General features: G+C 66.1%; 7 protein-coding genes across 7 annotated transcripts in view; 2 read left to right on the top strand and 5 right to left on the bottom strand.

The window, feature by feature from the left end:
• Positions 1-80: 80 nt before the first annotated feature.
• On the bottom strand, positions 81-5315 carry PFL1_06567 (uncharacterized protein; the record flags this gene model as incomplete). The annotated part of the gene is made up of 2 exons (XM_007884110.1): positions 81-3452; positions 3576-5315. 2 exons carry the CDS (start codon positions 5313-5315, stop codon positions 81-83), a joined length of 5112 nt encoding a protein of 1703 aa, XP_007882301.1.
• An 896-nt stretch (positions 5316-6211) lies between these two features.
• PFL1_06566 (uncharacterized protein) lies at positions 6212-7542 on the bottom strand (the record flags this gene model as incomplete). Its single annotated transcript, XM_007884109.1, has 2 exons — positions 6212-6238; positions 6340-7542. The coding sequence occupies 2 exons, from the start codon at positions 7540-7542 to the stop codon at positions 6212-6214; spliced, it is 1230 nt and encodes a 409-aa protein (XP_007882300.1).
• A 456-nt stretch (positions 7543-7998) lies between these two features.
• On the bottom strand, positions 7999-12315 carry PFL1_06923 (uncharacterized protein; the record flags this gene model as incomplete). Its single annotated transcript, XM_007884154.1, has 3 exons — positions 7999-8253; positions 8358-11651; positions 11764-12315. 3 exons carry the CDS (start codon positions 12313-12315, stop codon positions 7999-8001), a joined length of 4101 nt encoding a protein of 1366 aa, XP_007882345.1.
• A 551-nt stretch (positions 12316-12866) lies between these two features.
• Positions 12867-13735, top strand: PFL1_06565 (uncharacterized protein; the record flags this gene model as incomplete). The annotated part of the gene is made up of 4 exons (XM_007884108.1): positions 12867-12897; positions 13004-13291; positions 13412-13606; positions 13704-13735. The coding sequence occupies 4 exons, from the start codon at positions 12867-12869 to the stop codon at positions 13733-13735; spliced, it is 546 nt and encodes a 181-aa protein (XP_007882299.1).
• Positions 13736-13892: 157 nt separating this feature from the next.
• PFL1_06564 (uncharacterized protein) lies at positions 13893-15179 on the bottom strand (the record flags this gene model as incomplete). Its single annotated transcript, XM_007884107.1, has 2 exons — positions 13893-14323; positions 14417-15179. The coding sequence occupies 2 exons, from the start codon at positions 15177-15179 to the stop codon at positions 13893-13895; spliced, it is 1194 nt and encodes a 397-aa protein (XP_007882298.1).
• A 4963-nt stretch (positions 15180-20142) lies between these two features.
• PFL1_06563 (uncharacterized protein) lies at positions 20143-20562 on the bottom strand (the record flags this gene model as incomplete). The annotated part of the gene is made up of 1 exon (XM_007884106.1): positions 20143-20562. The coding sequence occupies one exon, from the start codon at positions 20560-20562 to the stop codon at positions 20143-20145; it is 420 nt and encodes a 139-aa protein (XP_007882297.1).
• A 3476-nt stretch (positions 20563-24038) lies between these two features.
• PFL1_06562 (uncharacterized protein) overlaps positions 24039-25143 on the top strand; it is a gene marked incomplete at both ends in the record, with an annotated part of 2073 nt that continues 968 nt past the window's right edge. Inside the window, one exon of the mRNA XM_007884105.1 lies at positions 24039-25130. Coding sequence (XP_007882296.1) covers positions 24039-25130 — 1092 coding nt within the window. The remainder of the gene's footprint in view (positions 25131-25143) is intronic.

The following is a 25143-nucleotide window of genomic DNA, read 5'->3' as shown; positions in this document are numbered from 1 at the left end:
ATACAAGACGACGGAACGGGCAGTGATACAGCGGGCGGACGAGATCGAGGGCCGAGGGCCGAGGGGACGGGGGGGACAGATCAGATCTGCGAGAGGACCGGCGGTCTCTTCTGCTGCTGCTGAGGGTGCTGCTGGTGGGCGACGGAGGGCGTGGCGAGGCTGACGAATCTCTTGGCCTGCACGCCCGTCGCCATACCCGCCGTCGACATCCGACCCAATCCACCCGCACCCGCGCCGCCCAAGCCCAAGCCACCAGGCCCGGCCCTGGCCGGAGTTTTGAACGACATCATGCTCTGGCTGTGCCTCAGACCCTGCTCGTTTTCCTTGTTGTCCCTGGCCGCTGCCGCCGCCGCCGCTTGCTGCTGCTGCTGCTCGTCCGCGCCGAGCTCGCGGTTGTCGATGGCGATGCTCTTGGTGCAGTTGGCCGTCTTGTACACGCCAACAAGGCGGCTGCTCAGCTCAAACATGTTGTTGCGCAGCGAGATGATGATGAACTGCGCGCCCTTGGTGCGCTCCTTGATCAGGTTGGCCACGATGCTGACGTTGCGGAAGTCGAGCGCGGCGTCAATCTCGTCCATGACGTAGAGCGGCGTCGGCTTGAAGACGTGCAGCGCAAACACGAGCGCCAGCGACGACAGCGTCTTTTCGCCGCCCGAGAGGTTGCTGATGTTCTTCCAGCTCTTCTTGGGCGGCATCACGCTGAAGATGATGCCCTCCGAGAACGGGTCGAGGCTGTCGACGAGCTCGAGCTCGGCGTTGCCGCCCAGCGTGATGGTCTGGTACATCTCCTTGAGCTTGGCCGTGATGACGCCGAAGCCGGCCATGAAGTTCTCGAGCCGCTGCTTGCGAAGGTCGTCGTACCGCCGCTTGGCCGAGTCGCGCTCCTCGGTTGTCGCCTCGAGGTCCCGCGCCCGCTGAAGAAACTCGCCCTCGCGCTTGCGGTACTCGGCCAGCACCGAGAGGTTGCCCTGGCCCTTGGCCACCTTTTCCTCGTAGACGACAATCTCGGCCTTGATGCTTTCCTTGTCGATGGCGCGCAGCTCGTCCTCGGGGTACTCTTGCAGCTCGAGCGGGCCCTCGTCGTCGTCATCGTTGTCATCCTGGTCCTGGTCCTGGCCGTCGTCGTCGCTGGCCCGCTTCTTCTTGGCCTCGCCGGCGCCGTCCTGCTCGCCCTCGCCCTCGTCGTCGTCCTCCTCGTCATCGCCGTCGATCTCGTGGAGGGTGAGCTGGGCGTGCTTGTCCTGCCAGTGCTTGAGGCGCTTCTCGTTGTCGTGGAGCGAGCGCTCGTTGTCCTCGAGCTTCTGCTTGATCTCCATCTCGAGGGCGCGGAAGGCGTTGACCGACTCGGAGCGCTCGTCGAGCTGCGCCTTGATGTCGTCGCGCTCCTCCTGCTTGGTCTCCATGACGTCCTGCGCCTCGGCGACCTTGGCGCGCACGCTCTCGGCCGCGCGCGTCTTGGCCTCGATGGTCTGCATCAGCTCCTCGACCTCGCGCTCGAGCTCGTCGAGCTGCTGCTGGTTGCGCGCCATGGCCGCCTCGAGCTTCTTGACGTCCTTTTCGGCCTTGGACTTGGCCACCTCGGCCTTGGTGATGCGCTCCGAGCTCAGGTCGAGCATCTCCTTGATGCCGTCGACCTTGCTCTTCTGCATCCGCAGCGCCACGCCGCCCGCCTCGAGGATCTTTTCCTGGAGCGCGGCAATGTCGGCCTCGATGGCCTCGGTCTTCTCCGACAGCTTGGCAATGTCCTTGTCAAAGGCGGCGATCTGCTTGTCGAGCTCGGCGATGCGCTTGGCGTCGGCGGCGTCGGGCTTGCTCTGCGCCTTGAGCTCGGCGACGCGCTGCTTGGCCTCGGCGACGCGCTTCTCGCCGATGCCCAGGTCCATGCCGATCTTGTCGAGCGCCATGTCGATCTGCGGCGCGCGGCGCCGGTGGTCGTCGAGCATCTGCTCGACGGTGAGGATCGACGTCAGCTGGCCGCGCAGCATCTCCTCGGCGGCGTCGCGGTCGCGCTCCATGCGCTGCAGCTGCTCCGGCGACACGTCGTCGGCAGCCAGCTTGGAGCTCATGGCGCCGCGCGAGACGCGGTTGCCGCCGCCGGACATGGTGCCGCTCTTGTCGATCAGCTGGCCGTCGAGAGTGACGACGCGCCAGCGCTTGGCGCCGTAGGCGATGCGGTTGGCGTGCGCGAGGTCCTTGGCCACGAGCGTGTCGCGCAGCTGGTGGTAGAAGGCGGCGGCGAAGCGCTCGTCGCGCGGCTTGACCAGGTCGAAGAGGCGCGGCACGTCCTCGGGCGTGTCGATGGGCGCCAGCGCCGCCTTGGAGATGCCGAGGCTGTTGAGCACGATGAAGTTGCCGCGGCCGAGGTTGTTCTTGCGCAGGTGCTCGATGCACGCCTGGCCCGTCTCGACGGTCTCGACGACGATGTTGTTGAGGCCGGGGCAGGCGGTGCTGATGGCGACGTCGTAGCGGTCGTCGATGGTGCCCAGGTTGCCGAGGCGGCCGTGGAAGCCCTTGATCATGCCGAGCTCGGCCTGGCGCGTGAGGCTCGACAGGACGTCACCGCGCGAGCGGTTGGCCGTGACCGAGGCCTTGGCCTCGTCGGCCTTGCTGCGGGCCGCGCCGGCCTTCTTGCGCAGCTCTGCCTCCTGGGTGCGCATGTCGGCGAGCTGCCTCTCGCTCGAGGCGATCTTCTTGGCCAGGTCCTTGCGCTCCTGCTTGAGGTTCTCGACCTCGGCGCCCTTGCTCTCGTTGTCGAGCTCGAGGTTGCGCAGCGCCTCCTTGGCCTCGTCGATGCTCTTCTCGATCTGCGCCGAGCGGCCGTCGAGCAGGTCGCGCTCCTCGCGGGCAACGTCGCGGGCGGCCGCCTTTTCGCTGACCTTGGCCACCCACGGCTGCAGCTCCTTTTGCTTCTTCTCGATGGCCGCGCTGAAGCCCTGCGTCTTTTCCTTGAGCGAGTCGCGCACGCGCTCCAGCTCGGCCTCCTCCTTTTCGAGCGACGCCTCGAGGCGGGCCAGCTCGGCCGACACCTTTTCGATCTCCTCGGTCGAGTTGCTCGCCGTCGAGCGCGCCTCGGACGCCGCGTGCTTGTCCTCGGCGACGCTCTTGGTGCACTTCTTGCGCTTGGTCTCGAGGTGCTTGCGCTTCTCCTGCAGCTGGACGTCCTCCTTTTCGTACTTGGCGAGCTCCTTGATGACCTTGTCGGCGCTCTTGGCGATGGCCTCGTAGTCCTGGACGACGGCCTCGTACTCCTTTTCCAGCGCCTCGATCTCGGCCTTGGAGCCGGCGTGCTTCTCGGTCTCCTCGGCGATGCGCGCGCGCAGCGACTCGATCGCCTGCGACGCCACGCTCATCTGGTCGCGGCACTCGAGGATGTACACCTGCCACAGCGCCGACTGCCGCTGCGTCAGCTCGTTTTGGTCGCGCAGGTACTCTTCCGCCTGGCGTTTCTTGGACTGCGAAGTGCGGTGGCGTAGGAGAGACGCGCGATCGCCGCGGGCGTTCGATGGTCAGCATCCGACGCCTCTTCTACGTCCTAATTGTCGCGCCGGGTCCCGCCGCTGCCACACCAAACTCACCTCGAGCGCGTCCTTCTCCTTCTGGACGATCTTCAAGCGCGCCAACTTCTCGGCCCTGCGCTCGTTGGCCTCGTCGACGAGCTTGGCCTGCTCCTCGATGGGCACTTTGAACTCGCTGGTGCCGATGATGTCCTCGAGGTACTCGAGCAGGCCCTCTTCATGCTCGTTCTTGGCCTTGGGCGGCATCTGGGCGATGCTCTCGACCTCGCCCTGGAGGATGAGGAAGCGCTTGTGGTCGAGGTCGATGCCGCGGCCCTTGAGCAGCGTCGTCACTTCGGTGAACGTCGACTTGCGGCCATTGATCGAGTACTGCGACGCATTGTTGCGGAACGCGGTGCGCGACACAACGAGCTTGCTGTTGGGCACCACCTTGTACGCCTCGCCGGGCAGGTCGACGATCTCGCGGAACCACACCTCGACGCTGCAGTTGGGCAGGTTCTCGCGGCCGGCGCTGTTGTGGATCAGCTCGCTCAGCTTGCCCTGGCGCATCTTGTTCGCCCTCCAGCCAAACACGAACAGCAGCGAGTCGATGACGTTGCTCTTGCCGCTGCCGTTGGGGCCGACGACGCTCGAAAACGACTTGTGGAACGGCCCGATCTCCTGACGGCCGGCGTACGACTTGAAGTTGTTGAGCACCATCTTGTGGATGATGAGGCGCTTGAGCGGGCCGGCGGGCTTGGGCGGCGTGGTGGCGGCCGCCGCCGCGGTCGCCTGCTGCAGGACGGCGGCGGTGGGGCTGCCCTGCTTCGGCGTGGTCTCGACGCCGTCGGCAGCTGCTGCTTCGTCGTCGTAGCCGCCCTCGCCCGGCGAGACGCCCGGCTCGGCCTCCTTGAACGAGGCCTCGGAGCTGTCCGATTCGTCGTCGCTGCCCTGCTCCACGGCCGGCTGCTGCTTGTGTGCTGGCTCTGACTTGGGCGCGGCCGCGGCTGCGGTCGGCTCGGGAGAGGGACGCTTGCGCTTTGGCGGCGGCGTCAACGAGTCTTCGGTTTCTGCCTCGCTGTCGTCGTCCTCGCCGGCGGAAGCTGCAGCCGCGGTGGCGCCGGGCTGCATTGGGGCGGCGTCGAGGAGGAGCGACTTTTCTACCTCGTCGGCGTCGGCCTCGTCCGAGAGGGTGCGGTCGGCCTCGTCCTCTTCGTCCGACGACTGCTCGCTGTCCTCTGCATCGCTGTTGAGCACGCGCTTGGTGCCGCGCGCCGCCCGGGCGGGTGCCGCCGCCTTCTTGGCAGCCGGTGCAGGCTGTGCAGACTTGCGAGAGGATGCCGGCGCTGCGGCACGCCCTCTTGAGCGCGGCTTGACGACCTCCTCCTCCTCCTCCTCCTCTTCTTCTTCGGACTCGTCGTCCTCTTCCGAACCTTCCTCGTCCTCGTCCTCTTGGTCGTCCTCTTCCTCATCGCCCTCTTCGTCGTCCTCGTCGTCCTCCTCCTCTTCCTCCGATTCGCTCTCAATCACGGCCGCCTTTCTACCGCGCGACCGTGCCGCGGAAGCCGGCTTCGAGGTTGGAGCAGCGGGCGCCGCGGTGGCGGAAGCGGCTGCGCTGGAGCGTCTTGTGGACCTCCTTGCTGTCGTCGACGTAGGGGCGGCAGGGGCGATCTCTGGTGCGGGTGCTGCGGCCGCGGTTGATGCCGTGGAGGCGCGGGATGAGCGGGTGGAACGTGTGGCGCTGCTGGTGGAAGCGGTCGAGTCGCGCGCTCTGTTGACGGCGGACGCCGATGAGGCAGCGGCTGCCCGTCGAGGCGGCATGGCGGGTGTGGTTGTGTCGGACGGTTTCGAGGAGGATTGAGGAAAGGTGTGCGTGGTTCTTGCTGCGATGGTGAGGCGTTGCTGCTGCTGCTTGAGGGACCAGACCGGAGGAGGCGAGATCGAGGGATGGTGGCGTGGATGTGAAAGAGGGAGCCTATGCGCGCCCTCGCCAACTTGGTGTTGTTGTCCGCAAAGGTGGGGGGCTGGCGGGCCTGCGCGCCAGCCTTGGCCCAGGCAGCTGGGCGTGCCTGGCCTCTGGGCCGGCCGGTGTTTGTGTGTTGGTTGGCAGCGGCGGCCGGGCGAGGCAGACCTAGCCTGCCCAGCTTCGCCCGGCCTCGATTTTTCGCGCGCGCGTTCTCGCGTCTCTACGAGGGCAAGGGGTGCCTGGCATTTCTCGGCTCCGAAGGATGGCTACTGCCTCCTGCTGCTGCACCACCTTGTCGAGCTCTCGACTGGGCATTGCCCTCTTCCTCGTCAACACTGCGACCCACCCTTCCATCCCGTTCCCACAGGCATCGGTCGGATAGAGAGCAGCGCCAGACAAGCATTCGCCTCGGTCGTCGCATCACTCGGCCGCGTCATATTCCTCCAACAGATAGCGCTCCTGGATCGTTAGGGCGTCACGAGTCCCCGGTGCGATGCAGTCTCGAGCCACAGTATTTGCTCCGTCGCACCACTGGGTAGTCAGGCTGCATTCGAGCGGAGCATCAGTCGGTTGGTCGACCGCCAAGATGGGAAGCCAGAGAGACGCGCATCGGCCTCCCGAGATAAGTCCTACCGCCATGGTGTCATTCGAGTTCGAGGCCAAGTCTGCTCCGATGTCGAGATGATGGACTGATTGCGATTGCTGCGTACTTGATATGTCCGGACTATCGCCGGTGGATCGAAGCCCATCATCACATGAACATGTTGTCGTATCCGTTCTGGGAGGAAGGCGCGACGGGTGGCAAGGGAGAGTAGACTAGCTCAGCTCGACGCTCTCCGCTGCTTGGCTTGGCAACACCCCACCACCAGCGCGACTCACATTGTTGCCCGGCGGCCTCAGCTCGTCCCAGTCCGGCTCGCCGTCTCTCCTGGTACCTGGCTGCGGTAGCGGCCCGCCCACGTCGGGGCCCCTAGGGCCCGGCCTGGGGATGCCCATGCCCATACCGCCGGGGCCGATGGGGTCGTATCTCGCTCCCGGAGGCACGATTCCACCGCCGATGCCCGCACCGCCGCCGCCACCTCCGCCCTGGAAGCGGTCTCGGAACATGGGATGGTTAGGCCCGACATACATCCCGCCGCCCGTGTCGGGGATGCCCATGCCGCCGGGTCCGCGCGGGAAGGGCGATGGCACGCCGCCGCCGCCAAATCCGCCGCTGGGACCGCCCTGACGACCGCCGAATGGCGATGGGAGCGAGGGAAGGGCTCCGCCGAGTGGGTCCAGATCGCGGTCGCCCACGACGAGCGGGTTGCGGAAGGGCATCGAGGGGAGCGATGGGTCGTCTGGCTCCGAAAAGTAGGGCGGTCGCGGTTGGGATGGCTGTGCGCTGCCGCTGCCGCTGCCTGGGCGCGGACCCTGGCTGGACGACGGGTGCTGTTGGTCGCTGCGGCTGTTCGACGTGGCCTGGAATCCCTCTTTCTGCAGGTTGGGGACGAGGGGTACGACAATGGTGTTCTTGAACGCCAGTATAAGGTCGTTGCAGCGCGAGGGCGAGGTAAAGGCGCCCCTGAGCTGGGCAGCGGGTTGGTCGCCGCTGCCTCTGCTGCCCTCGCCGCCGAGCTGGGCGGGGAAGAAGGAGGTGGAAAAGTAGTCTGCGAGGGGCACCGTGAGGGTGGAAGTCTGGTTACCCTGCAGGGCGAGGCCGTTGACGACGACCCTGTCGCCCATCTTGGTGAGCTTGATGAGGTAGTCGAGCGACGACTGGTCGTGGCGGTAGCGGAAGCCGTAGGCCTCGGGTGCGCCACGGTTCCAGGCCGGCGGGAGGCGGTTGGCGGGTGAAGGCTGGCGAGTGTCGGCATCTGCGCCTGCACCTGCGGGACGCGAGCTGGAGGAAGAGGGGAGGCGGTCCGAGTCGCCGAGGCCGACTAGGCGGAAGTCGAGGCGGGACATGATGGCGTGGACGAGGAGGGCGAGAGCATCGGCGGGGCTGTGGAGCATCGGCGTGGCGTCCGCCTCGCCCGAGTGCGAGGGCGGGAGGAGGGAAGTGATGAGCGCGAGGAGCGCATCTGCGTCGAGGAGGGCCATGATGGCTGGCGATGGCAGAGGGTGAGTGAATGGTGAGCGCAGTCAGGGTGGTGGTGGCGAGGAGCAGCGCCGTCGTGGTGAGTGGTGGCTGTCGGGAAAGGTGTGAGCGGCACCCACCCAAAACCCCCAAAGGCAGGGCGCCGTGTGGAGGCCGCGCCACCTGCACCCTGACCTGCTCGCCTGCCTGCCGGCCTGCTTGCCTGCCTCGCCCCCCCCCCGCACTTTTGGCAGCTGCCCGTCACGCAGGCCCGTTCGCACCACGCGAGCAACAGCCACCCCCTGCAGCGCGCCCAGCTCCAGGGCCAACGGCCTCTTCTGCCTCGAAAGAGGATCCCATCAATCGCAGCTCGTCCCACTCGGTCCGTGTCTGGCATATACGCTGATGCGAATGCATTCTCTTCTTTCGACGTCGCTGCGTCTACCGCTAGCAACCTAGGTAGGCGCTGCGGCCTCGCCTCACAGCGACCGCACCTCGATCGACTCGACGACGCCCTGGCCGATGCGTTCAATCTCGGCCAGGATAGCCTGCCGGTTCAGCACAACATCGGCCGGCGACGACGACTTCCGACCGCCATCCTCGACGGGCCTGCTGGAGAAGCCGAGCGCCACCTTAAAGTGTCGCTCCCGCTGCAGCGCCGGGTTCCACGTCCCGCCAAGCACAGTGCCGCCCTCGGTGTCGTAAAACAGCCGGAAGGTATCCGCGTAGTGCGTCTGCCAGTCGTCGATCGCGAGGCCAGAGTAGTGAGTGCGTGTGTGCGTGCGTCAGTCTTCGTGTCACAGGCATAGCAGAGCAGAGCAGGGAAATGTGCACTCACCACGAGGATCTGCAGAAAGGCGGCGCCAGCGTCAAAGCCAGGCCGCGCGACGGGGCCCAAGGTGCTGGGCAGGTCGACGACGCCGTCGACCAGGTTGGCGTACCTGTTCCGGCCCTTGGCATCGGCGCCGCCGCCGCTCGTCCACACCCTGCTGTCGGCCGCCACGTTCCTGGCGTACCGCGACAGCACCTCGGGCCGCAGCCGCACCAAAAAGTCGTAGTGCTCCAGGCTGGGCGTGAACAGCGCCAGCACGTCGTGGCGCTGCAGCGCCGAGCCACCCTCGAGGATGGCCACGGCGCCCTTGGCCAGGCGCCGGATGCCGTCGGCCGCACCGGCAAACGGCCCGTCGCGTCCAAAGTCGACGCCCTCGACGTCGACCTCGGTCGCAATAAACCACGCCCGGCTCGACAGCGACGGATCGGCGGCGCGCGCGTTGCGGAAGTTGTCCTCGACCTCGGTCTTGAGCTCAGTGGGGAAGGCGAACGACGTCACGCCCTCGGCCGCACCCACTGCCGTCTCGAGCGGCACCATCAGAGGCTCCTCCTTCCAACGCCAGCTGGCGAGCAGGCGCAGGATGCGCAGGAAGCCCGCCACGGCGCTCGCGGGAGCACCCTCCTCGGGCGAGAGAAAGGCAGCGGCGGCCACCAGCTCGACCTGCTCCTCGGGCACCACGTGGTCGCCCAGCATCTGCGCAGAGAGCCAGCGCTTGGCCAGCCGCGTCGCGCCGCCAAACGCGACAAACTTGTGGTTGAGCGCGGCCACCATGCGGTGGTGGCGCGGCCCCACGGTAAAGCGGCGGTGCCACACGGCGGCGGCCGCCTTGGCGCGCTTCTTGAGCGCGGCCGGCTCGAACCGGTCCGACAGGATGCGCTCGACAATGGCGGGCTCGCGCTCGTGCGAAATGCGCAGGTGGAAGGCGAAGCCGGACGGCAGCACCACCTCGAGCGCGCTCTGGTCCTGCAACGGGTTGTGCGCGGTGCCGCGCGGGTCAAAGACGACGCGGCACTGGGCGCCGCCGCCGTCGTCGCCCGCCTTGCTCGACGCCAGAGCCGTGCCAATCTTCTCGTAGAAGGCGGCCTTCATGGCCTGGAACGACTCGAGCTCGCTCGGCCAGCGTCCGGAGCCTTCAAAGGTGATGACGACGTTCTGGACGTCGAGGTAGGAGACGACGTCGGGGACGCGGCCGCCCAGCGACTTGAGGTTGAGCGGGCCGGGGATAAAGGTGCTGGTGCCGCGGAGGCCGGGCGACGCTGCGACGATCGAGTTGATCGAAAGCGGCAGGTCCTCGATGGCGCGCAGCTGCTTGACCAGGCCGTCAAAGGTCGACTGGGCCAGCTGGAAGCCCTTCTCCTCGACCGAGACGACGTGGGCGAGGCGGGCGAGCGAGGCGTCGAGGTCGAGCAGGCCGTCGAAGCGGTCCGCCAGGAAGGCCAGATCGTCGCCGTCGATGGCGTGGTGGCGCTGCAGTGCATAGGCGAGGATGCGGCGCGGGATGGCCCAGCGCGCGGCAATCGTCGGCGTGGGCCACACGACGCTCTCGAGGATGCGACCGTCCTTGAAGCGGCGCAGCTCGGCACGTTCGCCCCAGAACCGGCGGAACTCTTCGGCGGCCTCGGTCTCGTCGCTGCGCGGACCGTGCTCGACCATCCTCCAGGCCTGCTCCGGATCGAGCACGATGCCGATCTCGGCCTCGGCCAGAGACGCCGGCCGCGGCGAGCCGAGCGGCCATGCCTCCATCAGCCCGCCGGAAGTCGAGTGCGACAGGGCGACGAATCGGGCACGCCCGCGCAGCGCACGCGACGCCGTCGCGCTGACCTGGATCATGCTGGCCTGGTACGAGTTGCCAAAGTCGGCCCGCCTCAGCGCATTGTCCGTGGCGGCGGTCGCAGAGGCGCCGTTGCCGTGCGCGCTCGACGACGACGACGACGAAGAGGGCAGGCTAAGCGTGGCGACCTCATCGTATGTGAAAGGCGGCGCCGTGCGGTCCTGAAGGAAGAGGGCGTCAAAGTGGTCCGAGGTCGGGTCGTCGAGCATGGCGAGCGTGCGCTTGGCTTCGAACTGGAGCAGATCGAGCGAGCCGGTGGGCAGGAAGCTGAACAGGTTGAGCGTGCCCGACGGGTCGACCATGACGCGGTCAAAGACGGCGGAGAAGTCGGCGCGCGGCACCTTGTCGCTGCGCGAGGCGAGCCCGGCCGACGGCATAGGCTTCATAAAGACGGGCCGGGCGCGGAAGTCGTGGGTGGCGAGCCAGTCGACGACGCCGCGGAAGAGCTGGTAGCTGCTGAAGCCCGTGGCCAACTTGGCGCGGGCGGCGCCGGCGCTGGTGCCGCGCTGCCTCTCCTCACCATGGAGCAGGTGGGCGAGGACCATGGTGAGGATGAACCGGATGCTGCCGGTGCCCGCTACCTGCCTGCGCCGCTTGCGGATGCCCGCGCCAAAGCCGCGCTGAAAGGCCCACGTCTTGAGCAGCAGGCAGGCGTCGGCAAACGCAGGGCACTCGCGGGCCGTCGTGTGCAGGTAGACGAGATGGGCCAACTGCAGGCCGTCGATCAGGATGGCTGCGTTGTAGCGCGGCGTGGCCGCCTGCGCGGTGGCAGTCGCGGTCGCGGCGGAGGCGGTCACGGCGTCCTGGTCCTCGTCGTGGTCGTCGTGGTCGTCGCCGCCACGACCGCCGCCGATGCGGACGCAGTTGCGCGACGGACCGAGGCGGCCCACCTTGAAGAGGTCCGGCTCGTGTGCAAGGTGGATGCGGATCGACGCCTTGAGCTTGGAGAAGTCGGTGTCGCTGCGGTCGTGGACCGGCTTGAGGATGAGGATCGAGCGGCGCGGGTCGGCCTCGAGCAGCTGGTAGCTGGCCTCGACGCCCACCTTGTCGGCGTTGGCGCGGATGGCGTCGGCGAGGACGGCGAGGTAGTAGGCGCGCTTGTAAAAGTAGCGGAAGTTGAGGTGGTCCTTTTCCTGGAAGAGGCTCGAGGGCATGACGACGGCGACGTCGACGTCGATGCCGTCGGGCTTCTTGGCCGCCGACTTGAGCGGCCAGCTGCCGACCAGGTGCATGGCGGCGGGCTTGGCGAAGCCGAGCTTGTACGGCGCATCGGCCTTTGGCGGCGGGTCGGGGAAGGCCACCTTGACTGCGCCCTTGGAGCGCTTGTCGAGGCGGCGGAGCGCCTGCGCCACCGGCAACGGCTCGACGGCCTCGAGCGACTCGAAGAGAGTGTGCAGGCGGCGCAGCACCAGCTCCAGCGCGCCCGCTTTGGCAAACTGCGGCCGCACCTCGGGCAGCATCTCGTCGATCTGTGCGTCGCGCGATGGAGAGGGGAGAGGAGAGAAGATCGGGCAGCATCAGCGGCTGCGATGGCTTTCGAGTGGTCGTGGGCAGAGTGTCTGCGCGAGCGACTAGACTCACCTTGAGCTTGAACACGTTGCTCTTGAACAGCTCGCCGGTCTCCTTGAGCCCCTGCACCTCTTCCGTCGTCGGCAGGGCGTAGAGCGCCGACGTCTTGGATCGCTTCTGTGATGGCCCGGCCTCGTCGTCGTCGTCACCGGCGCCGCCGTCGCCGCCAGCCTCGAGGTCCTCGAAGCCCCCCTCGTCATCCTCCTCTTGGCCTTCGAGGTCCTCGAATCCGCCCTCCATGTCTTCGTCGGACATGAGCTCGAGATGGTCCCCGGCGGCGTTGTCACCGTCGTCGTCGTCTCCGTCGTCTTCGCTATCGTCGTCGTCGTCGTCGTCGTCGGCTAACGCTGCTGACCCAGTTCCATTGAGCGCCGAGGCGAGAAGGTCCTCTGCATCGTCGAAGCCGTCGTCCTGGTCGTCATCGTCGTCATCTCCGTTGCCGTACTGCACGGCGGCCCGCTTTGCCGGCGACTTTGCGGTGCTGCGCTTCGAGGGCGACGCCTTGGAGAGGGGCGTGCCAGGCTGGGACCCGGACCCGGTCGACTTGCGCTTGACGCCAGGCATGGCGTGCGCTGCTTGGCTGTCGGTTCGATGGGTTGGGTTGCGTTGCGCGTCGGTTGGGTATGAACGGCCTGCAGCTGCTCGATCTCGGGAGGTGATGGCGGCGGGGTGCAGAGCGGAGCGGCGTACCAGCAAGGTGAGGAGGGGAAGATGAGGGAGACCGTTGGGAGAGCGGCGGTGGCCCAGCACACAGGAGGGCCAGCCAGCGGCGCTGGAAGGAAAAATCTTGGAATCCACATTTTTTGGGCCTCGCAGCACCTCGCCTTCGCGGCCAGATCCAGCTTCCGAGAAAGTGAGCGGGACCAGATCGGCGATGGCACACGTCCCGATGTGTCCTGCCAGGTGGGTGGAGGCCGATCTCGCACAATTAGCGGCAAGGCAGGGGGGCCCCGCGGCGGCGGTGCGGGCGTGCATGGGCCCGCTTCTGGGCGCACAGCCAAGCCGCCAAGCAAGCACGACCGCCTCTACCTTGCCTTGCTGCCCGCCTCCCTCACCACCACCATCACCACCATCTGCCCAACTCTCGCTCTTCGCCCGCACGCATTGCTGCAACCATGGCCGACTCAACGGATATCGAGCTTCAGAGTGAGCAGCCAGCACCATCTCGTCCGACGCTGCTGCGCTTCCCTCCCATGCTGACGGCTGCCCTCGTCCCTTCGTCTCCGCTCATTCTCCCTGCCCCCGCCATCAGACAAGCAGTACCTGCACGCCGCGCGCACCGACGACGCTGCGCTGCTCCAGTCGCTCCTGGATCCGCAGCCCGATTTCGACCAGAACCACGTCGACGGACTGGGCAACAACGCGCTCCACTACGCCGCCGCGCACCAGTCGACCGAGGTGCTCGGCGACATCCTCGACCTCGAGATCGACGTCGACGCCCAGAACCGCATCGACGCAAACACGCCGCTCCACGAGGCCGTCAAGGTCGACATCGATGGACCGGACGCAGAGAGGAAAGAGGAGCTGAGGAACTGGATCGGTGAGCTGCCACAAGGGGGCGACACGCACCGGCCGCACCACGGTAGCCAGCGACGCTGATCCAAACTCCCTTGTTTCCCCTCGACGATCTCGGTCCGCCTGCGCTACTCGGCCTCTCCAGTCAACGAGCTGCTCGAGTCCGGGGCCGACCCCCGCATCCAGAACAAGGACGGCGACAAGCCCGTCGACCTGCTCTCCTACGGGAGAAAGGCCAACACCGCGCTCGGCAAGCAGCTCTACGAGCGGTTGAAGCGCGCAGAGGCCGAGGTCGCCGTCGACCAGAGCGACATCGCGCGCGACGACGACGACGACGAGGGTGAGCCGGATCTCGCTACATGTCGCTTCGTAGAGCCCTGCGCTGACGCTCGTATTCGTCCCGCTTCACTCTGCACTCGGTCTCCCCGCAATGCCAGGCAGCGAGGGCACGCCTTCCGACGACGAATGAGGCGCCGCTTTCCGTCATTGAACAGAGCAATAGACGTCACCGGTCCAGTCTCGAGATTCTCAGCGCAACACTGCGCCGCTCGACTTGTGTGTCTGCATCGCTTGGCTCGCCTCGCTGCGATGTGCCTCGATCCGGCCGGACGGCCTTCTTTCCCGCTCTACGCGTTGCCCGTCCTGGTGTCCACCACCTTGACTGCCTTCTTGGGCCTGTCCGCAGCACCGGACCCTCCTGCAGCGACCGGGGCTGCTGCAGCAGCGGCCGCTGCGTCATCCTCTGTCTCGACGCGGCCGACCGTCTCGAGTTCCTCTTCCTCGCTCTCGCTCATCACGGTGGCAGCTCTCGACCGAGAACGCGCCCGCTGCGGCTGGCCAGAGGCTGTGTCGTCCGAGGTGGAGCGCCGGGACACTGCTGCGTCGCTCTCGGACGTCGACGTGGCCAGCGGCGAGATACCGGCGGCGGCTGCGTCGGCGGCGGCCTCTCCGGGACGTGGCGGCTGCGCGGCCAGCTCAGTCGTCAGCTCTTGGATGTCGCGCATGCCAAAGTGGCGTCCGGGGACGCTGCCCATGTCGTCCGCGTCGTCATCGTCGTCTGTGCCAAGGGGAAGGACGCTCGCCGCAGCCATCGTCAGCGGGCGTCGCTCTGTGTTCCGACGCACCGAAGGCGGCCGTCGAGCATACTCACATTCGATAACCTCGAAGCTCGGGGTCGCCGCCTTGTCCCGGCTCTCGGCGGTGCGGTGCGCATCCAGTATCCAGACTGGAGCGCCGCGTTCGCGCGACAGGAGCTCGCTGCCGAGCCAGTCGATGTCGACCTCGTCCTGGCCCTGGTCGTATTCGTCCGCGTCTTCGTCGCCTTGCCAGGCGGTGCGGCCGCTCGACGGGCCTGGCAGCTGGAGCGACGAGGCGCTGAACACATGCGGGTATGCTCGGCTGCTATAGCCGTATCCGCGCGGTAGCTGCTGGTGGTACTGGGGAGGTAGGTATGCCCACTCGCTCTGGACGGAAGCAGGGCTGGAATGGCGGTGGTGGTGGTGCTGGTGCTGGTGCAGGTGCTGATATTGGGGTCGGCGATGGAAGTGCTGCCAGGGCTCGGGTACGTCGTAGCCGTTGATGGCGAGGATCCTGCGACCGATTGCGTTGAGGATGGCCTCGTCCTCCATGACGCTCTCGAGCCTGCGCATGGCTTCTGCCTGCCTTGCCTGCTGAATGCGCTGCTGCTGCTGCTGTCGTCGCTCGGCAGCGGCGGCGGCTACGGCAGCGGCGAGGTCGAAGCCGTCATAGTCGTCGATGCTGCCCGACATATTGGGCTCATCCTGGATGACGTAGATGATGGAGCGGGGATCGTCGCGCTCGTAGACCGACGAAGGCCGGATGGACAGCGGGTGCAGGTGCTGGTCGGCCAACGGAATCTCCTCGTACTCGATTGTGTGGAAGACGAGCGCCATGGTCACCCTGCTTGAGACTTGGCGTTGCTTGTGTGCGAGAACGACGAGGGAGGGCTGGAAATGAGCTGCGCTGTTGCGGGTGAGGATGATGGTGATGGAGGGCGAGTCGAGTCGAGTCGGGTCGGGTCCGGTCGAGGCGGGTGGATGGGTGACGAGTGGTGCGGAAGGAGCAGGCGTGAGAGAGTAGTGATATGGCGAGGTGGGTTGGCCAGCCAGCTTCCGAGGGCAGCCAGGCCCAAAAGCCAAGGTGGAGGCATGGAATGCACCCAAACCCTAGCCCTAGCCTCAGCCTCGCCCCGAAAAAGTCGAGCGCGGGCGTGGGCTCGGGCCACCGCCCACACCCTGGCCTCGGCTCCGAGCCTGCGTCGCGGGCTTTCTCGCACCTTCGCGCCGCTTCGCACCGAGCTCGAGCTCTTCTGGCCTTGCCTCTCTTCGACTGCGCGCGGCTCGTCGAGGATCCTGCTGGGCCGATGGGGGGGACTCCAAGGCTCCCACTCAAGGATGGTCCATTCTGGCTCGGGCTCGCCGTCAATCAACCCTGCCGTCCTGTGTCGACCGATATCGGGCAGACCGCTTTGTGGGCCGTACCACGCTGTGCTCGATTTTCGCTCCGAATTTCCCCAGCCTTTTCTCAAACGTCCTCGACCTCGGACAAAGCCGAAGATGCCATGGTGCGGCCTCCTCCGACGTCAAAGACCCAGGCTTCTTGCCCGCATCAACGACTCGACCCGAGCACATCAAGCAAGCAAAGCAAGCAAGCGCTGTTTGCAAACACGAGCAAGCCCCCGCCAACGTCAGCCCCTGACCGATGCGCCAAGCAAGCAGACCGACGACGGGTGTCAAGGGCGGATGCATCGGCCGATGCGGTGGCGGTGCAGTAGCGGCAAGCAGGCCTGCTGCGGAACCATGCTGCCGCCATAGACTCGATCTCGACGGCGACGGCGTGTACAGTGTAGTGCAGGCGGTGCATGATAAAGGTCGGCAAGTGCAGCAAACATGACCTAGTCACTGCGCGGCCGGCAGCAAGCAACTAAGTAGTGCTAGGACGCACGCATGCTCCCGTCTATCCGCCTTCGGACCGCCGCCATTCGGCGTCGGTTCAGCGGTCGAGTGGCTCGACGGCAAACGATGACACGGCATCGGCTGTCACGTCGAGGCGCCGCTGGTCGACGCCGCAGAAATGCAAACGACGACGCCGGACTCGACGTCGACATCGTCGTCGATGTGGACCTCATAACGAGCGAGGGTGCGGCATCGTCGCGGCCAACTCCGAGCCATGTCGCCGCTCCTCGCTCGTCTAGCGGCCGTGACACCGCAAACAAGCTTCGCTTCGACGATTGCATCTCGCCGGACGGAGGCCGGCAGCCATCGACCCTCGACCGAGCATGGTTCGTTCGTTAAGGCAACCAACCGCCGAAGCCTCGCCGCAAAGGGTCACAGAACGACGGCCGACGGTGTGATTCTGCCGCGGTACCGGTGGCGAGTCCACGCCTCGTCGGTGGCACGCCGACCCCGTGCTGTAATTGGTTCGACGACCGTAGCGAGCCCGAACGACGGTGGCGGCGGTCGCCGCTCACGACCTAACCAAAAGGGAGATGGCGGCTCGCAACGCCAGGGTAGCGGGTTGGCTTGCGGCCACCAGCGGCCAAACTTCGTGGCTGATGACCGCCGGGCTGACGGATGCTCGAAGAGCGGATTCGCCACGCCCGCCTCGGGTCGGAGCGGGCGCGGCTCGCTGCGCTCCCATCGCGTCTTGCGCACCACCACAGACTCGTTCCATTGTCGAGATCTTGTCGACTGCTACCGGTAGCCGCTCGACAGATGGTTGGCCACCGGACTCCGACGCCTTCTGCTGCCTCTTGCTTGCTTCTTTGCCGACTTCCTTCGGCTCGGTCTGCGTCGGCTCCATCTACGCACTCACGTACGTAACTCCCCGTACCACCCCTTCGGACGATGTCCTCGAGCGACGTGGACGGCGAACGGACGTCGAAAGGCACCCATCGACGCCGCCACCGCTGCCACTTCGTGCCAAGTCACAGTAGACGTGCCCAGTCTGGGTGCCGTTGTACGACAGCGGAATGGCCGTCCAAGTACGTACCCACGTCGCCCCCGCCTCCCTTGTACCCCGGCGCACCGCCCATTCGGCTCCGCAGATCCAGCAGGTCGTTCTCCCGGGGAAGCAGTCGATGTAGGTACGTAACACCTTGCCCGCCTGTGAACCACGAACGGTCTGGACGGCGCAGGCACCAAGCTCCGCCCGTTGCTCCTATCCTGGACTGGACGAGATCGTTGGGATCCCGAGGTCTCGGCCCGATGGTTCCGATGCGAAAGGATCTCTCTGAGTCTGGCAGTGTCCCTTTTGTCGTCTGGCTGCGCACGGTATGGATCCCCATCCGCGGCCGTCTGGCGGGGCTAGGTCGGACGATGGCCGTCTTCCCATGCTCATGCGGCGTTTCGCAGGTGTCTTACCGCGTACCAGCGAGCAGGGACGAGATGGCTGGGACTCGTGGCTGGGACACGCTCGTGGCTGACTTGGCTCAGCTCCGGTCCTGGGCCTGGCGAGTCGCGAGCATGAAGCGGGGGCAGGGGTGGTTGAGAAGGCGATGAGAAGATCTGCGCCCCGGCGGAGGTCGAATCGGGGATCCTCGTCAGCCCAGACACCTGCCTGCTTGCCCGCCTGCCTGCCGCAGCATGAACGAGACAGCTGCTCGTGCTCGCCAGGGCTGGGCTGAGCCTCAATCCGAAAGCGGAGATCGACCGACCGACCCGCCAGGCAGCCAAAGGCGGGGGAATGGGCTGGGCCTGCTTTTGTCTTTCTCCTTCGACGACGACGGCGGGCGGTCGACGACGACAACAATCGCAACCCCATCTCTGCCCCCGCGCCGTCTGGTCGGAGGTGGCGCCGAGCAATCAATCTCGCGTGGCGCCACACCCCAGTCGTGCCCTGGACTGTTTGCAACTAGCAGCAGGCGCATCCGGATCGATTGCTGTCTCGTACCAACGACTCGATCGAGGCAGACATGCTGCAGGACTCCTGTGTTCCTCCCCGATCTGCGCACGGCGGTGCGTTGTCGACTAGTACCTTTGAACCTACGCCGACCATAGACGCCCAAGGTGATCCTGCCATTGTCCCTCAAGCTGAGCAGCCAAGTGGTTGAAGGGAATAACAATGACGACGTTGGCATGGCGACAAATAGGGCCTTCCGTTCCGCACCGGCCTGCTCCGAGGGGTCGAGACCCACTTCACGACGCCCACAGTTGGTCACGAGCGCGCTCGGACGGCATCGTCGTCGACGACGACGGCGACGATGAGCGAAGAGTGGCGCTGCTGGCAGAGACGACGTGCGACGGTCGGTCGGCTTTCTCGGGGACCTGGCTGCCGCCCTGAGCATCCCGCGACAACCAACCTGCTGCTTAAACGGTAGCCCACAATACCCTTGCAACCGTGCGTGCGTGTCCTCGAGCGGCCCCGCATCCGCAGCCGCTGCCGCTGTCGGGACGCACCGCTCGCACGTACGGCCGCTGCTGCTTGCTGGTGGGACCTGCCTCGCGGTGCGCGCGTGCGTGCGTGCGTGCGTGTGTGTGTGCCTACAGATGTTCGCGATGAGGCCTAGGCCTACCTACCTCCAAGCCGGCGCCGGCTGTTTTTCATCGCAGCGCAACATGACCGCGCAGCCGCACCACACCTGCCTGGCCCTGACCCTGAGCAGCGGCCATCAGCGGCAGACTGGGTAGGTATGGATCGAGCTGCTAGGCGGATAAACGGGAGCCATGCAGCGGGTCACGGTCCACGCACGGACGGCGATGCAAGCTAAGCAGCCGTGTTTGGTGGTTGGGCTCGGCGGTCGCCCAGGCTACAAAGGTGTCGGTGTCGACGAGATTACCGCACGGTACGAGCGCCTGCCCGCTCCTCTGCTCCACGGAGGCTCTTGCCCTGCCGCCGCCCGTTTGCCACGAGATGGTGGTGGTGGTGGTGTCAGGCGAGGCGAGCGCGAGCCGAAGAAAAATCGAGAGCGTCGACCCGAACAGGCAGGCCTGCCCGGCCCGTCCCGCCACGATTGTCTGCTGCTGCTTCTACCCTCTGGGCGGAGGAGCAAGCAAGCAACAAGCAAGCAAGCAAGCAAGCAAGCAAGCAAGCCGGCAGGCAAGCAGGCAGGCAGGCAGGCAGGCAGGCGGCGGAAGCTGGCGACGCGCCCTAAATCCTCATGCGGCTGCCAGCTGTGCAGCGAGCATGCATGCATGCATGCGTGGGCATGCGTAGTGCATACATGCACAAGAGCGCCCCCCCATTTTGCAGGCGAGACATGGGCCTGCCTGCCGCCTTTTGCTCGCCGCTCGATTTTTCCTTTCCGCCATCGAGGGGCAGGCCCGCCAACGCCAGCACCCCCACCACCACCACCACCACCACCGACCAACCGACGACCATACGCACGCTGCATTTGGCTGAGCCGACACGGCCTTTGCGCTGCAGTCCATTTGCAGTAGATCAGACCTACCTCCCGTATATGCGCCGGCTCCTTGGATGCTGTGGCCGTGGCCGTGCGAGCGAGGGTGCTTGCAGAGCCGAATGCTCGAGGTCACATCGGACCCTGCCTGCCTGCGCTCTCGCTCGCTTGGCTCTCGCCGGCCCGACTCTCTTGGCCTCCCAGTGCTCCGGACAACGCCGGGAGCGTCGACCAATCCCTGGCGTTCCATCGTGGACGTCTTGGTCGTCGTCGGCGGCGGTTGGTTGCCTTTGAAAGGCGGAAAACCTCCGTAGCGTCGTCGTCGAATCCCTGATTTGCCTTCTGCCATGACGGAGTAGTCAGAGCGGAGGGAAACGACGAAGGCAGTCGGTCGATGCGCTCTGTCGCCTGCCTCGCTTGCCAAGATCCCGGCCAGTGCGACGACGACCGTTGCGAGAATGGCAGGCAGGCAAGAGCGCGTCTGGCTTTGGAAAGCGACCTGGGCGTATCCAATGTCCCTACCCACTCACGATGCAGGCTAAGGGCCGCTTGATGGAGGCCATCGAGGCGGTGACACCGTACAGTGCGAAGCGGCCAGCGCCGTGTTTAGGTACCTTTACGATCATGATCACGTCGAGCGTATCGCGAGGACCATGATGGTGGCGGCGGCGAGACACAAGCAAACGTCGAGCCCTGAGCCGAAGGCGTGAAAGGCGAGACCGCATGCTGATCCGCTGCTCACCTCGCTGGTCGGTGGTGCGAGATGATGGTGGGGTTCTACCGAAGGTGCCGTATCCCTCTGGCATGGACCCGTCGACGCTCGGAAGGCCGCCTAGCTCGTGCTTTCGCTCGCGTCGTCTGTCAGCCGAGCCGAGTCCCTTCTCCCTCCATCCCATCCGACCGTCCCGCCTCGCGCCGCTCAAAAGCGAGACATCCATGGCTGTCACGACACCACTTGGCCGTGACGCGGCGGGCCTAGTCGGTGTGTCGCGGACCAGCAGCGTCCAGATGGAACACCTCCGCCAGGCAGGCGGAACGACTGCGATCTGATACCGGTACACACCGTACCACTACTGTAGCTGACCTTGCCTTACCGCCTCGAACAAAAGGACAGAGGCAGGCTGGGGAGAAGCTGGCCACGCCAGTCCGGCAGGAACAATAGCCGGCCGGTCGATTTGCCGCCGCTCAGCCGCAGGAGGGATATGTGGGCCGATTCCATGCTGCTGGCCCTCAATCTGGGCAGAGCGCTGTGGCAAAGGACCAGGCTTGCCACAGTACGGCGGCCTCTCGTCCCTCTGCTCCTGACCTCGCCTTCGGCAATTCTTTCCCCTAGCTCTCATCTGTCCTCATCCCTTGCCCAGCTGGCTGGCTGGCTCAATTAGAGCTCTAAATCGTCTTCGGTTCGCGTCCCGAGGACACCGCCAACACCGCACGCACGTATACACGCCGCAGCGCCGTGCACCATCATCATTCGGCTGGCTTCCATTCGCTCCGCTCTGCCCCCTCCGGATGCCGCCAGCAGTCAGCCTGGTCGTGACCGAGGTGCGTGCGTGCGTAGATCGTTTTTCGCTCCCCTGGTTGCATACCGATTCCTGCCTGCGGCCGTCTTTTCTTCTTGCGAGCGTCGACGACGACGACGACAACGGACGGACGCCGTTCCGGCTTTCCCATGCGCAAGCAGCCCAGCAACATCTACCGGCAGGCCCGCGCTCTCAATTCTTCATTTCGACGCCCTAGTGCGTGCCGCCACCGGCGCACGAACCCCGACAATGGCGGTGGCAGCAGCAGCGTCGGCCTCGAAGCACATGCTACCGTCCGTCGACGAACGGGTACGGGCGTGCGCAGCGAGGCCGGCGCCCTTGTCGCTGTGATTTGAATGTCAGCAGGTGTGCTGGGCGTGACAATGCTGCTGGCTTCAGTCATCATCAGCTGCGAGCGGATGGCGCGAGCGGAGCGCTGCCCCCTTGATCCTCGCCTTTTGTCTAGCGGTGCAGCATCTTGGCCGCTTCGATTTTGAGCGATGGCAAGCAGGCGGGGCGGATCCCAACAATACACCCTGAGTCCCCTGCTCCGCATCGGTCCTGTACCGTTCCATGCTGCCCTTCGTTGTCGAGCGGTCAGCCGGCGTGTGTACATACCGTTCGCTGCGCTTGCCCTGCCCGGCGTTGTCTCCCTTCCAACGTCGTCGCCGCCGAGAGCGACGGCATGCCAGGCGGTCGGGGAGGGTCCCGCCGTCGTTACCTGTTGTCGCGCTGCCCTGCCTGTTCGATCTTGCCTGCCCGGTTTTGCTTGCTTGCCTTGTCGGCCGTGGGCCGCTGCGCTGCCATGCGACTTTGAATAGGTTCCCTGCCTCGCCCTGCCTTTGATCCCGACTGCAGCTCGCCGTGAGTGCTGTCCGACGCTGCGCTGCGCTGTGCTGTACTCCAGCAGGATGCACGCACGCGCAGCCATCGTACGTACGTACGTACACTTGTGCATTTCCATGGGAGCGGTGCGATGAGGTGGTCCCAGAGGCCAGGCCAGGCCCAGCCCAGGCCAGGGCGTCAACAAGCGAGAGGAAGGAGCGAGCGAGATGGAGAGCCACCTAGGCCAGGGCGCGCGGGGCTGTCGCGGCGTTCGGAGAGACGGGCAAAGGAAGGATGGTCGGCTGGATTCCCACGTTGCACCTGCGTGCGTTGCAGACTCTCCGGCATTGAAGCGCCGCTCGCTGTCGCTGGCTGGCCAGCTCGCTTGGGGCCGTCTTGCTCAGCCAGGCAGGGACCGCTCTGGCAACTGCCGTCGTGCAGAGCAGAGCAGCGCAGCGCCGCGCACACTGCAGACCAGGCCAGGGCAGCCCTTGAACGCGGACGGCCCACTGAGCAGCAGACAGCGAGCGAGCGAGCGAGCCGACGAGCGGACGAACGGGCGAGCGAGATGCGGGTCGCATGATCCCGAGAGCGCGCAAGCAGGGTGCGGTGCCCGCCTTTGCACCAGCCGAACAAGGTGCTGGGCCAGGAGCGAGCGCCTCAGCCTGGGATGCAAAAAGAGGCGCGAACAGAGCATGGTACCCGTGCCGTCCTTTCCATCTCCTCGCACACCCGCCACCGCGTACACCGCGGACGACGACGACGACGACGACGACGACGACGACGACGGCGACACGGACCAAGCGTCACCTGCTTCATCTGCTTGGCGACAGACTAGTGGGCCGGGCTCCGAGTATTGTCGCGCTTGTGGCCGACCCCGGACAGGAGCCCTCGACAGACGGCCGCCGCGGAGGCGAGCACAAAGGCTGGCGTCGCGCGTTCGGCGAGAGGGCCGCCCCCAGACATCGATCTGCTGCCAGCCACGGCGCGAAGGCCAAAAAATAAAAATAAAAAATCGAATTTAAAAAATCGCAGGATTTTTTTTGAAGACAGAAAGAAAAACTGGGGGTTGCCGCGAACACAAGCTAGTTAGGCAGGCACATTTCTCACAGCGACGGCTCTGAGCAAGAGCCTGAGCGAATCGTCCTGAGAAACCGGAATTTCTCCCGACCTCCGCCAAGGGCGGGGCTGCAGCCGTGAGCCGCCCAGGTGCGCGCGCTGCCGTTGCCGCCTGCCTGGCCCATCTTCAAGCTCTTCTTGCCTCTCCTCGCTCGCCCGCTGCCTGGCGTCGGCTGTCGTAGGCCGCCTGTAGCTCTGCTTGGCCTGCCTTGGTTCTCCAGCCTCCGCTGCTCCTGCCTGCCACCGTGCGACGGTCCTTCTTTTGTTGGCAACGGTACAGTAGCCTGGCTTGGGTGCACCTGCAGGTCTCACCGCGGCTGCTCGACAGCCAGGCAGGCTAGGCTAGGCTAGGCCAGCCGGCAGGCGAGCGAGATGCTCTGATCTCGACGACGACGACGACGACGTGTGATTTCCAGGGTAGGGCACCCTACCCTGGCCTAGCCTCTGCACCATGGCCCTGTCAACGGCGTATGCTAGCGTCGCCCGCTGCCAACGAGTTAGAGCGTGGCGGATCAGAGCAGAGGCAGGCAGGCAGGCAGGCCATCGAGCCTCGACAGGCCCTCATCTTTGCCGCCGCCGCCGCCGTCGTCGTCGTGCCTGCCCGACTCGGCCCACCCCGCGACCGCTATAAGACGCTACCTGCCGCTTGCCCGTAGCCGTCGCCGTGGACAGCCCCTCCTCCGCCTCCGCCCAACGACCCCTCCTCCTCAGCGCCGCGTCGCCTCTTCATGTGAAGCTTGCCTGCCCGCGGCCTCCCTGTCGACCAGCTTCTCCCCCCTTCCCGCCCCTTGACCATCCTCCTTGCCTCGACCGGTCCGCTTGTTGCGCGCTTCCGACACTCCTTGACCGCCACCACCGCCACCACCGCCACCAACACCGCCACCCCGCCCGTTCCCGGCTCCTTCGCCCTCACACCCGCCGCGTTCACGGGCCCCAACGCTGCGTTCGCCATGTCTTCGCTGCTCTCTGCTCCCGACTCGGCCGTCGTGGCGGCCGCGGCGCCCGCCATTCACGGCGCAGGCCAGGCCGGCATCATCTTTGACGCCGTCCCCATCGAAGACGCCGAGTCGTTCCTGCTGCTCATTGTCATCTACTCGATCTGCCTCGGCATGGTGGTGCTCGAGTTCTTTTCGCACATCGGCTTCGACATCCAGCTGATCCGCAAGCCCGGCTGGACGGACCCGGCCAAGTTTGTCTCGCGCACCGCCTACCTCCTGGTTCGCACCTGCCCGGCCGCGTTCCTGTCGCTGGTCCTCGTCTACCTCACGACGCAGTTTGACAACTGCTCGATCGTGCCGCTCACGTTCAACATCCTCGCCATGATCATCCTCGACTCGGTGCTCCTCATCTTCCTCCAGCGCACCATGGCCCTGTACTCGTGGAAGCGCAAGGTGGTCGTGCCCCTCACCGTCATGTACTGCATCGTGTTTGCGCTCAGCTGCGTCTCGCTGCCGCAGCTCGGTGTGGGCCGCCGCATCCCCAACTCGCGCTACTGCGCCTACGACACGCGCCGCGACCTCACCCGCATCCTCGTCGTCAACATTGTCTACAAGAGCTCGTCGATGATCCTCGACTTTACCCTGCTCATCATGACGATGCACCGCCTCGTCGACGGCGGGCTCAAGTCGCTCTTTACCGGGCGCAAGGGCATCAACACCATGTCCCACTCGGACCTCTCGTCGTTCCTGCTGCGCCAGGGCCTCCACTTTTACGGGCTCCAGACGGCCACCGAGATTGTCTTTATCTCGATCTACTTTAGCACCCAGCAGGTGTCGTACCAGGTGCTCGGCTCGGCGCTCCTCCTGTCGATCCCGCCCATCACGGCGGGCAACGCGTTCCGCGAGATGGGCAAGAAGGCCTCGACCGTGACGCAGAAGCGCCACGTCAACGAGATCATCAACTCGTCGACCAACAACACGTCGCAGAACGGCGGCACCGGCGGCGGCGGCATCGGCATCGGCGGCCAGACCATGAGCCGCTCGGAGCGCAGGCGCGCCTCGACCATCCTCGAGGAGGGCGGCGACGGCATGACGACGAGCATGGTCGGCGGCGGCG

The sequence above is a fragment of the Pseudozyma flocculosa genome (genome assembly GCF_000417875.1).
Source record: "Pseudozyma flocculosa PF-1 unplaced genomic scaffold scaffold00027, whole genome shotgun sequence".
Lineage (NCBI taxonomy): Eukaryota > Fungi > Basidiomycota > Ustilaginomycetes > Ustilaginales > Ustilaginaceae > Pseudozyma > Pseudozyma flocculosa.
Note: the sequence above shows the minus strand (reverse complement) of the source record. Positions and strands in the feature narration are given on the sequence as shown.